The sequence below is a fragment of the Saccopteryx bilineata genome, chromosome 2, assembly GCF_036850765.1.
Source record: "Saccopteryx bilineata isolate mSacBil1 chromosome 2, mSacBil1_pri_phased_curated, whole genome shotgun sequence".
NCBI classification, from domain to species: Eukaryota; Metazoa; Chordata; class Mammalia; order Chiroptera; family Emballonuridae; genus Saccopteryx; species Saccopteryx bilineata.
Genome location: NC_089491.1, coordinates 311433816 through 311451722, shown reverse-complemented (window position 1 = coordinate 311451722; position 17907 = coordinate 311433816). Strand labels below are relative to the sequence as shown.

The following is a 17907-nucleotide window of genomic DNA, read 5'->3' as shown; positions in this document are numbered from 1 at the left end:
ATCTACATTATTCTCTTCACAAGGTTTTTAAGAAAGTGAAAGGAGGCAACATCTATAAGACAAACGAATCCTTTGAGAAAAAGCAAAATTCCAAGCATGTTCCCCCCTCATGACATTTGCACTCTTTATTTTTTACATCCTCTTCCCGGAACATTGTTTTCCCAGATAGCCACCGTCAAGCATTGTTCAAATGTCTTTGTGTCAGAGAGATCTCACCTGATTGCCTCATATAGAACAGAACCTGTCCTCACCCCTCCACTTTTCTCTGTCCCCTTTCCTACCTTATTTTACTTGATGGCACATATCAACACCTAATATATTACATATGTATTTGCTTATTTAACTGTTTCATTGCACTAGAAAATAAGCTTCATGGGAGCAGGGTGTTTTGTTGTCCACTGCTATAACTCTAGCACAGGGGGAGTCAACCTTTTTATACCTACCGCCCACTTTTGTATCTCTGTTAGTAGTAAAATTTTCTAAACACCCACCGGTCCCACAGTAATGGTGATTTATAAAGTAGGGAAGTAACTTTACTTAATAAAATTTATAAAGCAGAATTACAGCAAGTTAAAGCATATAATAATAATTACCAAGTACTTTATGTCAGATTTTCTCTAAGTTTGGCAGAATAAATCTTTATAAAACAACTTACTATAGTTAAATCTATCTTTTTATTTATACTTTGGTTGCTCCACTACCACCCACCATGAAAGTTGGAACACCCACTCATGAGCGGTAGGAACCAGGTTGACTACCACTGCTCTAGCACTTAGAACCATGCCTTAGCTGTAATACATGCTAATGAATATTTATAGTATGAATGAATGACTCTAAATACAAGGTACTAAACAGCTATGTTAGCACCAGATTGAATAAGTCATTTAAACTTTCCTCTTCCTTACCTGTAAAATGGGAGTCATGCATTGTAGAACCAGTGCTTCAACTTTCTTTGTTATGTTACATCTACATCTGTCTCCCATCTTTCCTCAGTCACTTCCCAGGAATTATAGAAGTACCACAGAAATTTTGCTCTTTCAGGTCATTAAATTTTTCGATGCTTTTCTGTTATCATGGTCAGGTATACTATAGAAAACCTAAACATATTTGAGAAATTCAACCTATGATATTCCTAGATTAGATTGATATTACAGAGGGAAGAAAAAATTTTCCTTTACAAGTCTATTTGGTGTACCTTTATTTTTTTAGACTGTGGACTAGACTTTGCCTTGTATAAAAGAAAATTTTCTTTCTTCTTTCAGATGACTCTGGCCGCTGGGGCAGAGGTGGTTTATTCACAGCTCTGGAGAAACGATCCACTGAGCCAAGAAAAATATATGAGCTGGCTGGGAAAATGAAAGGTAAAGAGCACAGCAGAGAGAAGGGTTAGGGATGGAATAAGAGAGGGCACTTAAGACAGGTATGTGAGTTTAAAAAACAGTAGATTAGGAATCAGAAGGGCTAGTTGGAGTCTGAATTCTAACATCAATTAGCTAGTTGTAATGTTATTTTGAGGTAGTTCTTTACCCTCGCTGTGCCTTTTTTTTCATTTGTAACTTGTGAGTAATATTCCATCTACTTCATGGGACTATAATGAGGATAATGAATGTGCAAATATTTAGATAAATGTTGATCCCTGAATGTATATTGAAGTTTAGCATTTCATTGCTTACCCAGTTCACCCCATCTTCATAGGGAATCTCCCATGAAAATGTGAGAAACCTGTGAGAGAGAAATCAGACACACCATTAAAGTGCTAACAAGAGTTGGGTGCTGAAGGGAAGGAGGTTGTACTATAAAGTTAGCACAGCTTGGGGTAAAGCTGTTTGGTGCTAGGGGGATTTAGAAGTCTGAACAGTATTCTCTCATGGCATAGAGAAGGGGTAGGAGTACCTCATTTCCTGTCAGGGCACACAGGAGAGTGGCCATCTCCTTCACCTCTCCCCTCCTCCTCTCCTCTTCCTTTCCTGTAGCCATGGCTCTGTGGTTGAGCAAGTTAGCCCCAGGGCTCGCTCAGATGCTAAAAATAGCTCAGTTGCCAAGCAACAGATCAGTGGCCCAGATAGGCAGTGTGTCCCCCTTAGGAGACTTGCTGGGTGGATCCCTATTGGGGTGCATGTGGGAGTCTGTCGCTCTGCCTCCCTCCTCTCAATTAAAAAATAAAAAGAAATGAAAGAGGAGAAAATTATAACTGAATCTATAAACACACAAAGGACAATAAGAGACAACTATGAACAATTTTGTGCCATCACATTAGATAACCCTTAATAGATAAATTTGTAGAGGCTCTTCAGTCAGTGGTGTTGGGAAAACTGGATAAGACACATGCAAAAGAAAGTGGATCACTTTCTTATACCATATACAAAAATAAACTCAAAATGGATTAAAGACTTAAATGTAAAGCCTGAAACCATAAAACTCCTAGAAGAAAACATAGGTACTAAACTCCGATATTGCAGTATTTTTGAATATGTCTTCTTGGCAAGGGAAACAAAAGGGAAAATAAACAAATGGGATTACATCAAACTAAAAAGTTTTTGCACAGCAAAGGAAACCATTAACAAAATGAAAAGATAACTGACTGAATAGGGGAAGATATTTGCAAATGATACATCTGATAAAGGGTTAATATCCAATATATAAGGAACTCATACAACTTAACACTAAAAATATCCCATGCAATCCAATTAAAAAATTGGCAGAGGAAATGAATAGACATTTTTAAAGAGGACATACAGATGGCCAGCAGACATGAATAGATGTTCACCATCGTTAATTATCAGGGCAATGTAAATTAAAACCACAATAAGTAAAGGAGCAAACAAGTAGTACTGGTGAGGATGTAAAGAAAAGGGAACCCTTGTGCATTGTTGGTGGGATTGCAAATTTGTGCAGCCACTATAGAAAACAGTATGGAAAGTCCTCAAAAAATAAAAATGGAGCTGCCTTATGATTCAGCAATTACACTTCTGGATATTTATCTGAAGAAAACAAAAACTCTCATTTGAAAAAGAGATATGCACCACTATGTTTATTTCAGTATTATTAGTAATAGCCAAGATACGGAATCAACCTAAATGTTCATCAGTAGATGAATGGATTAAAAAGGATGTGGTACACATATAGGTATTACTCAGCAATAAAAAAGAATGAAATTTTGCCATTTGTGACAACATGGGTGGACCTAGAGGATATTATGCTAAGTGAAATAAATCAAAACAAAGAAAGGCAAATATGTATGATTTCACTCATGTGAAATTTAAAAACAAAACAAAACAAATGAATAAACAAAACAAACATACCCACTGGTACAGAAAATAAGCTGATGGTTGCCAAAGGGGAGGGGGACTGGGAGGATGAGAATAAAGAAATAAACCTTGTACATGAGGCAGGAAATAAATACGTTCCTTAGCTAAGTAATTTCTATTCAAAAAGTATTCCTTTCTATGTGTAAAGTACTGTGCCAGGCTTTGAAGGAATGATATTTTTTAAAACTTGAGTATTTTTGGGAACTAAGTCCTACCTTAATGACAGTGGTAAATATAAATGTCAGGCAAAAATGGTTCAGCTTTCAAATGGCCCAGGTGACACTATATTGAGAGCAGGAAGCTACTTTGAGGACTGAGCTCTCTAAAGACAGAAGTTAGGGCACTTACAGAGAATATTATATTCATCTTTGAATCCCCAGGGTTAGAGCACAATGCCTGGGGTAGTAGGGGATAAGAGGGTATTTAATAAATGTAAATAGTAAACTGTTGTAAAATAAATATAAAGTCTAACAGTATTTTTTGAGGAGGAAAAAATGAGTACCTGGCTAAGGCAGTGACTAGTCCAGGAGAGTGAGAAAATGCAGATTTGATACCTGATTGGATTCAGTCTTAGTGAACTTAATATTCTTTCTGTTGTTTCTTTTTATTTCACCTCAGACTTGAGTTTGGGAGGTGTCCTTTTATTTCCTATTGATGATAAAGAGTCAAGAAACAAAGGGCAAGATTTGGTAAGTGAAAAAACTACATCTCTTTCTCAGAGATAAAATGTGACTCCTATCACCTCTTCTTGAAACCTCTTCCTCACCCACTGGCCTCTCTAGCTGTGTATTAGTTTGCTAGGGCTGCCCCAACAGACTGGGTGGCTTAAAAATCTGAAATTTATTTTCTCACAGTTCTCGAGGCCATATGTCCAAGACTAAGGTGCTGGCAAGGTGGGTTTCCCCTAAGGCCTCTCTCCTTGGCTTGCAGGTGGTCAGCTTCGTGCTGTGTCCTCACATGGTCTTTCCTCTGTGTCTAAATCTCTTGTTACTATAAGGACATCAGTCAGATTGGATTAGGTCCCACCCTAAAGACCTTTTTATTTTTTTAAAGGTCTTACCTCAGATACAGTCACATTCTGAAGTACTAAGCATTAGGGCTTCAATATGTTAGTTTCGGGGACCACTATTCAGCCTACAATACGCAGGTTGAACTTGACCTTCTGCTGCACTCCCCCAACCACCATATTGTTTGTCACAGCTTCTGGAGCACTGTCATCCCCTACCCCGTGTTACCCTCCACTGTCCTAGAAGGCAGGCCCTTAATTGCAAAGAGTTTAATTTTGTTTTTTTTTATCCCTTCAGTATGGCTCATAGGAAATGCTCAGTACACATTTACTGAACAAAAAGAAAACATGACTAAAACCTCTGAGAGGTTTCATCATTTCTTACATGAAAAGTTCTATAAAAGATTGAGTTTTCAAGCCAGCCATATCTGAGAACCAATCTGTATTTCCTCTGCTTGCACTAAATTTCTTGTTTTGATTCTTGTGTTTCCCACTTGCCTGCCATTTGGAATTTTTGTAATATGTATTATTTATCACACCTACCTAAATTTTTCCAGGCTTAAATTCATATTTAAAATTTGAGCTAAACATTACTGACTTAGAAAAGACATTTAGAAACTAGGCCGAGAGGCACATTTCTTAAAAAATTTTATTTAGAAAATTAAATTTAGCAGGGTGACATTGATCAATAAGAGTACATAGGTTTCAGGAAAACGTTCCTATAACATTTGAACTGTTGATTATGTTTTATACTCATCATCCAAAGTCAGATTATTTTCTGTCACCATATAATTGGTCCCTCTTTACTCCTTTTCCCAAATGCCCTCCCCCCATACCCCTCCCCCTGGTAACCACTTTGCTTTTATCTATGTCCATGAGCTTCAGTTTTATATCCCACTTATGTGTGAAATCATAAAGTTCTTTTTTCTTCATTGATTTTCTTTTTCTTTTTATTATTTTTAATTTATTGTGTTAACATGGATTCAAGTGTCCCACTCAAGATAACACCCTCACCCCCCATCCACGTGCCCCTCATTAAACCCCCTTTACTCCTCCCACCCTTAACTCCCTCCTCTCATTCCTTTTGAGATTCGCTGTCCTGTTGTCCGTATCTATTTGTTACGTATATATAGTTTTACTAATCCCTTTACCTTCTCTGATCCCATCCCCTCATTCCCCTTCCCCCTGTCTGCTGTCCCTCTGGTTCCTGTGACCCCATCTCTGCCTCTGTTCCATTCCTCAGCTCACCTTGTTCATTAGATTCCACATATAAGTGAGATCGTATGATATTTGTCTTTCTCTGCCTGGCTTATTTCACTTAGCATAATAATCTCCAGGTCCATCCATGCCATCACAAAAGGTAAGATTTCCTTCTTTTTCACAGCTATGTAGTATTCCATTCTGTATATATGCCACAGCATTTTAATCCACTCATCCACTGACAGACCCTTGGGCTGTTTCTAGATTTTGGCTATTGTAAACAATGCTGCCATAAACATGGGGGTGCATATCTTCTTTTGAATCAGTGTTTTGGTATTCTTAGGGCATATTCCTAATAGTGGAATAGCTGGGTCAAAAGACAGTTCCATTTTTAATTTTCTGAGGAAATGCCCACTGTTTTCCACAGTGGCTGCACAAGTCTGCATTCTCACCATCAGTGCAGGAGGGTTCCCTTTCTCCACACTCTGGGCAGCACTTATTGTGTGTTGATTTGTTAATGAGCAACATTCTGACAGGTGTGAGGTAGTATCTCATTGTGGTTTTAATTTGCATTTCTCTAATGATTAGTGACATTGAACATTTTTTCATATGCCTATTGGCCATCTGTATGTCCTCTTTGGAGAAGTGTCTATTCCTGTGATGGCACACCTTTTTATAAAAACTGCCCACTTTTGCAGTGCTGGTCAACCTGGTCTCTCCTGCCCACTAGTGGGCATTCCAGCTTTCATGTTGATTCCTTCTAGTGCAGACTTCATTTCTGATATTGTATGTGTCATTTTTGACTAGTTTTTGTTTATGATTTCAATGTCCTTTTTGATGTTTGCTCTTTTTTTTTATATATATATATTTTTATTAAATTTAATGCAGTGACATGGATAAATCAGGGTATATATGTTGAGAGAAAATATCTCTAGATTATTTTGACATTTGATTGTGCTGTATACCCCTCCCCCAAAGTTAAATTGTCTTCTGTCACCTTCTATCTGGTTTTCTTTGTGCCCCTCCCCTCCCCCAACCCCTCTCTCCTTCTTCACCCCATCCCCCCTCCCCCCACCCCCACCCTTGTTGCCATCACATTCTTGTTCATGACTCTGAGTCTCATTTTTATGTCCCTTATATGTATGGATTCATCTTAGTTTTTTTTCTGATTTACTTATTTCATTCTGTATAATGTTGTCAAGGTCCATCCATGTTATTGTAAATGATCCGATGTTGTGACCATCCAATGTTGCTCTAAGATCCTTGAGCATCCTAAAAATCATTATTTTAAACTCTGCATTTGGTAGTTTGGTAACTTTCATTTAAATTAGTTCTTTTTCTGGTGATTTCTCTTGATTCATTTTGGTCGTATTTCTTTGCCCATTTTGTCTGTATTTTATAGTGCTGTCTGACCTTGAATTTTGTTGTGGTGTCTATGAGGAAGATGGGCTCAGTGGTACTGACCTCCAGGCCACCTGATTTCCTTGTTCTAGGAATGCTTGTTGAGGGTAGTATTTTCCCTCCGATTGTATGTGAGTATTGAATGCAGTTGATCCTTTTGTGGGTGCCGTTATCCCTTCAGGCTGGCTGGCTCTAAGGGTCAACCTTGATCATGTGTATTAGACACTGTGTAGTAGTGTCTGTCCTGTTGGGTGTAGTTATTCTCCACAGTGTTTGGTGTCTGGTGGACTCCACCTTTGTGCGTGCTGCTTGTGTAGTTAGCTGAGTCTAGGGTCAGTGTTGTCTGCCATGCACTACTGATTGTGTTGGTTCTAGGTCTTCTTGGGTTGGCATCAGCCGTTGTTTGTAAACTTCCGTGGTCTACCTGTCTGGAGCTACTGCTCTATTTACTGTTTGTGTCTGCATTTTCTGTGCCTGGGTAGTGTGGAAGGGGCCAACATGTGTATAAAGTTCAGCTTCCTCCTGCTTAGAGCTGACAGCTGCTCTGTAAAAGCCCCAAGCTCCATAAGATTTGTCTCCACTTTTCTGCTTCACCTCCTCCTCTTGCTGCTTGCAGGTCTTCCCACAGAGTATTCTGTAGAAAGACTATAGTGGGGGCTCAGACTGGCCTCACCCAATCAACCCCTCTACAGGTAGCAAGCTTGGTGAGTTAGAGCAGCTGAAGTAGGAATACAGCATTAGTGGGACTCCCTACATCAGGGATCTCTTGGTCAGGAGATTAGTAAGAGGAAAGTGGCCCCTACTCTAGAGCCTAATCCCTCAGCCACTTCTGGATACTCAAATTTTGTTTCTCCCAGGAAGGTGAGCAGCAGGTTCAGATTGGGTGGGGCTAACAGTCCCCTCTGCTGAAGTCTTTCAAGCTGGTGAGACCCTGGTCTCAGGGAGGAAGACTGAGAGAGTCCTCTCCTGGGGCTGACTGTGCCCCCCCTCCCTTGAACCTGGCTAAGCCCTTCAACTAGACCCAGCAATGGACTTATGGGGACCCACACTTTAAATGTCTGTGCTCCTAGCCACTTTCTACCTTACCCCTGTTTAACCTAGCCCAGCGGGGCACGATATCCAACATGTGTTCCTGCTGACTCTGAAGTTCTACTCTGTCCAATGTACATGAGCCACTGTGCTGGTGCTAATCACATATAGTGGAACTTGCCTCAGCTGGACTTGGTATGAGGAACCTTTCCTTAGGACACACCACTAGCAAGGGTTGTTAGGTTCTGAACTGATGCTCTCTGCAGCTGGTTACTGGATCTGTCAGCCCAGGGCCTCCCTGGAGGGAACCTGGCCCAGACCATTGGGAGACACTGCCTATGACTGTTAGCAACCTTCTTTGAGCTACAAGCAATCCAGAGTTTGTGGCTATCTCTGCTCGGCTCAGGTGCACATGCAAATACCAAGTCACAGACCTAGGCTGGCTTTTACCCACACTGGGCCTGGGGGAAAGTCAGCAAAAGGCCAAGGTTCCCTGAGCTCTGCCTCCTTCAGCCTCTCTCTGCTTGTTGGGCTCGGCCACTGAAAAAAATCTCTGGAAGAGTCTAGAGCCTCAGACAATTCAGGGATTAGGAAGGTTGGTGGGTATGGTTTGGCCCAGGTATCAGTCTGTCTAGACTTTTTTCACAGACCTCAGTAGGGTGTAGCCCCAGGAGTCCAGTGGAGGTGGCCTCTGAGACCGAGAGATGTGGTCTGCTCACAGTCTGGACAGTTTCTACTGAATCTCCTTTAAGGAGGAAGCACCAGTCATAGGCTTGAGAGAGTGCAGGGACAAGGTCTGGCCTTGGTACTGGAAAACTGATTCACTTACATGTCCCTGCTTCCTAGCTGACTTTTCAGAATGGCCCATTCTCCATGGGGTAGAACAAGAGAGACTCCCAAGGGTGGGGCAATTGCTTTCCCCCAGGCTGATGCTGCTTGAAGGGGACTGCTCCACCCAAGAAGGATGATAACTTTGGTATTGGAGAGTGACTCAGCACAGAGGTTCTGGTGGCTGTCCCTCACAGTGTCTCTTCCTGAGCCACCAACTTCACACTCTCCTCATGCAACTCTAGTCCTTTCAGTCCTCCCAGCCCTCCCTCTGCCAGAGCCCTGGGTAAGTGGCTGTGAATGAGACCTTCTGCACTGGCCCTTTAAGATGGAACCTGTGTCTCTTTCTCACATACAGAAACCTCGGTTATTTTAATTGCCAAATGCTGTGTGGACACCTCTTGGCTCTTGGGCTCTAGGATGGGGCACCTGGCCTGAGGCTTAGGACCCTCCCTTCTCAGGGCGAACCTCCCCACAGTGAGAATCCCTTGGGATCCTCTGCTACTGCTCACTCCTGGGCCTGGGGCAGCCATTCCATGTCTCCGCCTTTCCTACCAGTCTTCTGGCTTCTTCTGTGAGCCTTGTTTATAGACTCCTCTTTGTTTGGTCCAATGTTAGTTTTTCAAGATGATTGTTCTTAAATTAAGTTGTAATCCAATTTGGTCCTGGAAGGTGGCAGTTGGAACATGTACCTCTGTTGCTATCTTGGAATTTCCTCATAGTTCTTAGCTTTTTCTGTTCTTACTTATTTCACTCAGTATAATGTTCTCAAGGTCTATCCATAGTGTCATGAATGGCACTGTACTGTAGTAAAAGAAAAAATGACAAAAAAATTAGTATAAAAAATTTCTTACCTTTATTCCTGTGGTTGGCTTGCACACTGGAAGGGACATTGCAGGGTAGAGAGAGTGACCTATTGAGAGGAGGAAGCTGAAGAGGCAGGAGAACCAGCAGAAGGTGCTGGAGATACTGGGTCAGGTGAATCAGGATTGTCTAAGGAACATTCAGGAGATGCTGGAGATGATTCTACCTGTACTACAGGTGTTTCATTTTGAGAAGCAGCTTATGTAGAGGGTACAGGATCTGTTGCAGATCTATTCTTAAAGAATTGTTCCAGCCTGACTAGGCAGTGGCGCAGTGGATAGAGCATCGAACTGGGATGCAGAGGACCCAGGTTCGAGACCCCAAGGTCGCCAGCTTGAGCTCAGGCTCATCTGGTTTGAGCAAAGCTTACCAGATTGGACCCAAGGTCGCTGGCTTGAGCAAGGGGTTACTCAGTCTGCTGAAGGCCCATGGTCAAGGCACATATGAGAAAGCAATCAATGAATAACTAAAGTGTCACAACGAAAAACCAATGATTGATGCTTCTCATCTCTCTCTGTTCCTGTCTGTCTGTCCCTCTCTATCCCTCTCTCTGACTCTCTCTCTGTAAAAAAAAAAAAAAAAAAAAAAAAAAAAAAAAAAGAATCGTTCCAGGTTTGTCTGGAAGGTTGATGACTTATATTATTGCAAGGCATCCATAATAACTGAAACACTCACATCTCAATTTTTAAAAGTTTTTATGAGAGTTAGCATTATAAACTTGAAATGTTGTATGTTGAGACTGTTGTAACTCAAGGACCCCCTGTACCAATTATTCTTATATCACTTTTTCTGATGGAGTCAGACAATTCTTGTTGAGCCTTCATTTTTTTTTTTTAATTCATGAGTCTCTTTAGTATCTCTCTAGTTGCCTCTCTTTGATGTCACTGATTCTTTCCTCTATCTGGCTTGTTATATTAGTTCATCTTTCTGCCTGTTTTCAATTCATGTATTGAGTTCTTCATCTCTGTTTTTAGAGTTTTAGTCTCTTTAGTGAGCTCATTAAGTTGCCTGTTGGTGTTTTCTCACATCTCGTTGAGTATTATCAGAACTTCAATTTTTGAATTGTCTATCATTTAACTCCAAGATTTCCATGTGATTGAGATTATTGTTCTAGAGATTTTTCATTTTCTTTCTGAACTATGTCTCTGTCTTGTGTAGCCATGGTATTTGATTTCTTCTTCCTTGATGGCATTTGAGAGTGGTATTGTTAAACATTCTAACAAAAACAACAAAAAATGAAAAATTAAAATAAAAAAACTACAATAAAATATAAAAGTTTTAAAAATAATAACTAATAAAGAAAAAACACAGAAAACAGATTGTAAACTCAAAAAATCTAAAACAAAAAATCCACATAAAATAAGAATGAGATAAAAATTAAAGAAAATGAAATGAAAAAGAAAAAGAAGAAAAAGAAGGACAAAAGGAAAATATGAAAGAAAAGGAAAAATAAATTTGTTTTGAGAGGTTACTGTTTTTTTCCAGCAGGTGTTGCTGTTACAAGTTTTAGCCCTGTGAAATTCCTGGGCTGTTCTCCACTGAGATGTTGCTGTCACAATGATGTGGGCAGGGCCATGATCACGTTGGTTGGGTGGGGCATGTTGTTAGGGAGGGTTTTATGGCTTCTGCTTTCTGGCTTAGGCTTTCTGGCTTTAAGGCTCTAGCAATGGCAATCTCAGGCCTCCAGGTGCTCCTCCCCACATCTCAACAGACCAGGGGACCAGATGTGGAGCACCTATGTTCTTCTGGGGAAAGAGTGTCTCTGGATAGCTAGCTGTGGGGTTTGTCTCTGCCACTTTCTGTACCTGTGAGGTGAGGGAGGTGGGATCTGGGAGGCTGGGGGTAGGGCTGCACTTATTCTGTCTCTGTGCTAAGCACAGACTGCAGGAAGACCATGGGAACATTGGCCATGACCCAATGTTCTGCCACCACTTGGGTTTTGTATCTCCCCCTGTGCCCCTCTATCTCACTGTTCCTCCAGGCAGAAGGAGACCCAGTCACTCCTGGTTTCCCTCTTTGTACCTCTCAGATGAAACCCAGACAGCCCGAGCTTCTCTCTTCCCCATAGACTGGCAGAGAAAAAAACCCCAGTCACTTTGATTTGTCTCCTCTCCAGAGCCAACCTCAAATGCATTTTATCTTCCACCCCCCCCCTTTTCAACCTTTCCCCTCTTTAGTTCATTTGGTACGTGGATCTTTCAAGTATGCCTGTGAGCCCAGCTGGAGTACTTTCACTGCATTATAGTTGTTGAATTTGTTGAAATTTCAAGGGGAGAGATCAGGAGTATCTCTCATACCACCATTACTCTGATGTCATCAATCTCATTAGTCTCACACATTTCTTGAGGCTACTGTTCCGAGTGCCTAATAGCAAAGTGGTTTCTGCTTGTTCAGTAATTCAGTTATTTCTAAAATGCTAAAAAATAAAAATGACACAGTGGTTGTGTATAAGATGCTCAGAATCCAGTGACTCATGAAATGTTTACAGTGAGTAGGGTACCGTGACTATGATATAACTAGTGATGTCAGTCCCAGATATTCCCTGACATTCTCTCCCGTTCTACTCCACTTAGGTTAGGAGGTGGGAGATATTTAGCATTTTGAACAGAGATAGAATGGCTGCTTATCCTCGTAACCAGAGCTTACTTGATCACCAGATAGTGGGCTCGAGTAAAAGAACCCCGAAAGACCTTTCTGCTCCTCAAAAGACTTTTATGAAAAATTCTTTTTTTATCCTTGAGAGCATTTAGAAAGGCTAGCATGTCTTGGACTCATGTTTAAACATATCTTAAAAAGAGTAATGAAAGCTTATGTAAAGGTACCACAAAATAGAGCAATTACAGTGGTGTGTGAAATCGTCGGCTTGCTAATATATGACTGTTCAGGCAGAGCATTGAAAGCTAACGCCTGAGTGATCCATAAGGGGTTGTTCCTATTGGAGGATTGTGCACACTCTATCCAAGGGTAGGTCACTTAGTTGACTATGTAGCCATCTCATGCCATGTCAGCCATTAATGATGGTTTCTCCTTAGTTGGCCTTAATTGTGGCTCAGCACCGTGATTGCTCCAATGTCCTGTCTGGCATTAAGATGGCAGCCCTGGAAGAGGGCCTGAAGAAGATATTTTTAGCAGCAAAGAAAAAGAAAGGTAAGTTCTTACATCTATTCTCAGAAGTAGATGTATTTCTGTTCCCAAGCATACAGTGTGATTTTTAAGCTGAGGTGAGAAATGTCAAGAACTCATTTAATCTACCTGGTAAAGGTAAGTCCTGATATGAGAAGCGACAGAAGTAACTACCTTGTCATCTTGTATTTGTAAAGCTCTTTTTCCTTTCAAAATCACTTCTGTATCCATGATCTCTGCATACCATCCACACCCACAGGGGTATTTATATCATGATTTTACAGATGATGAAGCAGAGCACCAGAGATAAAGTAAACTGGTCATATGTAGTTGGGAAATGCTGTTTATTATGTCCTCTCTTGGAGAGACATAGTCCACATCAGCAGATATTTCTCTGTCAAAAACTGTAGTTTAGTGTTGTTTCCAAACCCAGTATATCTCAGAGTTTGTTGAACTGATTGACTTTTTAAGAATCTTTGCTTATTTTAATTACATCTTGACCATTGATCATATTCTGTTTCCATTGTACTTACTTATTTTTAGGGCCTTCGGTCCTTGTGAATTGAATTTTTTTCCCTAGCAGTACCTCCTCAGAATATTTTTTTAATTAATTTTAATTTATTGTATTAAATTGGATTCAAGTGTCTCACTGAATATAACACCCTCCCCCCCACCCTCGTGTCCCTATTTACACCCCTTTTTCCCCATCTCCCCCTAACTCCCTCCCCCTTTCCCTCAGGGCTTTGCTGTCCTGTTATCTGTATCTCTGTGTTATATGTTATATAATATATATATAATTATATATATATAATCTGTGTTATATATATATAGTGAAATATATATATATATAATTTCACTAATCCCTTCACCTTCTCCGATCCCATCCCTTCATCCCCCTTCCCTCTGACAGCTGTCCCTCTGGTCCCCGTGACCCCACCTCTACCTCTATTCCATTCCTCAGTTCACTTTGTTCATTAGATTCCACATTTAAGTAAAATCATATGATATTTTTCTTTCTTTGCCTGGCTTATTTCACTTAGCATAATAGTCTCCAGGTCCATCCATGCCATTGCAAAAGGAAAGATTTCCTTCTTTTTCACAGCTGCATAGTATTCCATGCTTCCATCCCCAGAGTATTTTTGACATTATAATTCTATGCTTTGAATGAGATGCACCATGATTTTATACATTTGGTCCATTGGAAACCACAGAATGACTAAAGATTATTTTTTCCTGTGTATTATACCTATTAATGAATTAAAGATGTTTTTCCCTTAACCAATTTTTTTTCCCTTAACCAATTTTTGATGAAGAAAGACATCATAATCTATTCTTTTTCTCTTTTCAACAGCAAGTGTCCATCTTCCACGCCTTGGACATGCTACAAAAGGTTTTAACTGGTATGGTACTGAGCGCCTTATACGGAAATACTTGGCTGCAAAAGGCATTCCAACTTACATGTATCCTTTTGTTACTCTAATAGTGTCCCCTCAGCTCAAAAGGAAAAATGTCTTACATTTTCTGGTAGCACTTTTTATTTTTTTATTTTTATTTTTTGTATTTTTCTGAAGCTGGAAATGGGGAGAGACAGTCAGACAGACTCCCGCATGCGTCCGACCGGGATCCACCCAGCACGCCCACCAGAGGGCGAAGCTCTGCCCACCAGGGGGCGATGCCCTGCCCCTTCCGGGGGGTCGCTCTGCTGCGACCAGAGCCACTCTAGCGCCTGGGGCAGAGGTCAAGGAGCCATCCCCAGCGCCCGGGCTATCTTTGCTCCAATGGAGCCTCGCTGCGGGAGGGGAAGAGAGAGACAGAGAGGAAGGAGAGGGGGAGGGGTGGAGAAGCAAATGGGCGCTTCTCCTATGTGCCCTGGCCGGGAATCGTACCTGGGTCCCCCGCACACCAGGAAGCCGCTCTACCGCTGAGCCAACTGGCCAGGGCCTCTGGTAGCACTTTTTAATCCAAGGCCAAGTCCTCCTCAGCCAGTTTTTACTCTGCCCCTCTTTAATGAGAGAAAATCTAAGAAGCACTTTCTAACTTGTTTATATCAAAGGAGACAAATACATCCAAGCTTTTCTATGTGCCAACAAGATAGATTAAAAGCTACATGAAGGGAGGGGTCAATTACAATTTTTATTTGGTAACATAGTGAATCTTTTTTACATCATTTCTCTAGAGCTCCTTCATGCCTCTAGAGGAAGGCCTGATTCTAGGAACTTCATTCAAGTTCCCTAATATAAACAAGTGAATTACTTAATTTCTGAACCTATTCAATATATTCTTAAGGAACACTGTGAAATTCATTTTGACCATTAAGATATAATCTAGTTTTGCTACACTAGTACTTTCTTATAATAACCTCTTTGTTTTGTGAATTAGAATTGTTCGAACTACTACACTAATTCCAAAATCACTAGAAGAAGCTAAATTGATTGACCTATAAATGTTATAATCATATAGAAACTATATCTTTTTACTTACTGAAATTCTTAGTGGTGATTTTCAAGGTAGTTAAATCACTAGAAAAACTAAGCTGAGAGGTCATGTTTTATATGCTTGCACAATTCAAACAGTATCAGAAGTATTCTGGTATATCAACAATAGCAGTGATAAGTGCTAACAACATCTGAAGGGTTTATGACATGGTGAAAGGGACTTAAAGGCATACAACTGGAGTGGTTATTCCAACAATTACTAAACTAGACAACTAGTATTTTTAGCGAAGTTGATGTAGAAGTGATGAAATGTATCTTCCTTGACTACCCTTAATCAGTTATTACTTTCCTAGAAACAAAGCTGCCATCCCTCCTTCACAGTACTCATCTTCCTCCTCAGGACAACTGGTGCCTTAACAATTGCCCCAGTATCAGATCTAGCTTTCAGCAACCAGCTATGAAGATTTTTGCTCAGAACTACTATAATATAGTATTTCAGAGAGGAATCAGGATCTGGTGTGCCTTTTTTCTGAATTCTAATTTTGTTCTCCTGGATGTGCTACTCTCATTTGGTACTTGTCATATAGGGATGCACAAGTTAGTTGGGAAAGTCCTTTTGCAGCTTCTCAGGGCTCCAGTTTACATAGCTATTAAAATAATAATACATTTTCTGTTTCTCATGGTTTCATTGTTTTCTTTTCCCCCAGTACAGTTTTATTCCCCTTCATCAGACTGATTTCTTTATAGAGGGAAAGGTCAATTGGATTAAGGAAAAATGAAAGGTAATAGAATGGGCTTGCTCTGGGAAAAGAAAACACCCTCAACCTGTTCATGCCTTAGGAAGAATGGACTTTGAGGGGTAGAGGCTGAAAAGTGAAGTTCCTGATCCAAACAAGTGGAGCCTGTCCTGCTCTTCTTTTCATACTACTCAGCCTGTGAAGCTAAAAGAATACACATTGACCTAGAAGCCCTTCAATGGGACATCAGAGAAACAAATGGGTCTTCTTTCCCCTTTTCTCTAAATTTATTTCAGCTTCAAGCCAAAGAGGAATCGTGGAAATGGCAGTAGCTGACACAGAACGTCAGAATGGGAATGACAGGGGGCTGAAGCCACCAGAGAGGGAGTTATGGGGGAAACACCATATAAGCTGTAGCCTTTTGTTGTTGATTTCTTAAATTTATTGGGTTGACATTTGTTGATAAGATTGTATAGGTTTCAAGTGTACAATTCTGTGATACATCTTTGTATTGCATTGTGTGCTCGCCACACAAAGTCAAATCTTCCATCACTGTTTGTCCCCCTTTACTGTTTACTACCCTCGCCTCCTCCCCTCTGTTAACTACCATACTGTTACCTGTGTCTGAGTTTTTGTATATCTTGTTTGTTCATTTTTTGCTTTCAGTTTTATATCCCACACATGAATGAAATCATATGGTTCTTTTTCTATCTAATTCATTTTGCTTAACATGATATTTTCAAGATCCCAGTGATATTCTAATAACTATGCATGGTGCCATTTGGGATATTGGAAATATAGAGGGGAACACTATGTAGAGTAAGTTGTACACCTGAAACTAATACATAATAAAAATTTTTAAAAGATCTATTCATATGTCACAAATGGCAGTATTCTTTTTTTATGGCTGAGTAGTATTCAATTTTATATATGTACCATATCATCTTTATCCAATCATCTATTGAAGGGCATTTCAGTTGTTTGTATGTCTTGGCCACCATGTGTAATGCTGCATACATATTTGTAAATAAATGTTTCAAGTTATTTTGGGTAGATACACAGAACAGGGGTTACTGGGTCATACAGTAACTCTTCTTAATTTTTTGAGGAGTTTCCATACAGTTTTCTGTACTGGTTGTACCAGTTTACATTCCCACCAGCAGTGAATGAGGGTTTCTTTTTCTCCACAACCTCCAACACTTGTTATTTGTTGATGATGGCCAATCTAACAAGGGTGGTGTAAGGTGGTATTTCATTGTAGTTTTGATTTTCATTTCCCTAATAAGTTGTGAAGTTGAGCATCTTTTCATATACCTATTGGCCATTTATGTGTCTTCTTGGGAGAAGTGTCTGTTCAGGTCCTTTGCCCATTTTTTGAATTAGATTATTTGTTTGTTTGGTGTTGAGTTATATGAGTTCTTTATATATTTTTGATATTAACTGCTTAAAGGAGCTCTTGCTTGGAAAAATCTCCCATTAGGTTGGTTGCTTTTTTTTTTTTTGGCAATTTTGTTTAATGTGCAGAAGAAGCTTTTTAGTTTGATATAGTTCCATTTATTTATACTGCTCACAAAAATTAGGGGATATTTCAAAATGAATATGAAACAATAAAAGAAGCATTTGATTTTTTTATTAAATGAGAACATCAGAAAAGCAAATGACAAATGAAAGAAAGTTGTCTGATTATGCAAATGAGATGTAAAACCAACTTGTATTTCATTGGTGAAAATGCTCTATACAAAAGGCTGAAAGTACTGGAGTATCTGCACTTTCCCTGTTCCCCTAATCTTTGTTAGCAGTGTATTTTTGCCTTTCCTTCCCATGCCTGTGGGCTCAAATTTATAAAATACTTTCTAAGACCAAAGTCCATAAGTTTAGTACCTATGTTTTCTTCTATGTAACTTATTGTTTCAGAACTTATATTTAGGGTTTTGATCCATTTTGGATTAATTTGTATATGGGAATAAATAGCAGTG

At 40.0% G+C, this 17907-nt stretch overlaps 1 protein-coding gene across 3 annotated transcripts in view; it reads left to right on the top strand.

The window, feature by feature from the left end:
* Positions 1-17009, top strand: part of CHD1L (chromodomain helicase DNA binding protein 1 like) — a 67470-nt gene extending 50461 nt beyond the window's left edge. For 2 of the 3 annotated variants that reach the window (XM_066261785.1, XM_066261786.1), the window contains 5 exons: positions 1263-1361; positions 3927-3997; positions 12669-12783; positions 14111-14219; positions 15533-17009. In XM_066261785.1, the coding sequence (XP_066117882.1) occupies positions 1263-1361; positions 3927-3997; positions 12669-12783; positions 14111-14219; positions 15533-15611 (473 nt within the window). In that variant the 3' untranslated portion in view covers positions 15612-17009. The remainder of the gene's footprint in view (positions 1-1262; positions 1362-3926; positions 3998-12668; positions 12784-14110; positions 14220-15532) is intronic. The other variant, XM_066261784.1, reaches the window with a different exon arrangement.
* Positions 17010-17907: the final 898 nt, after the last annotated feature.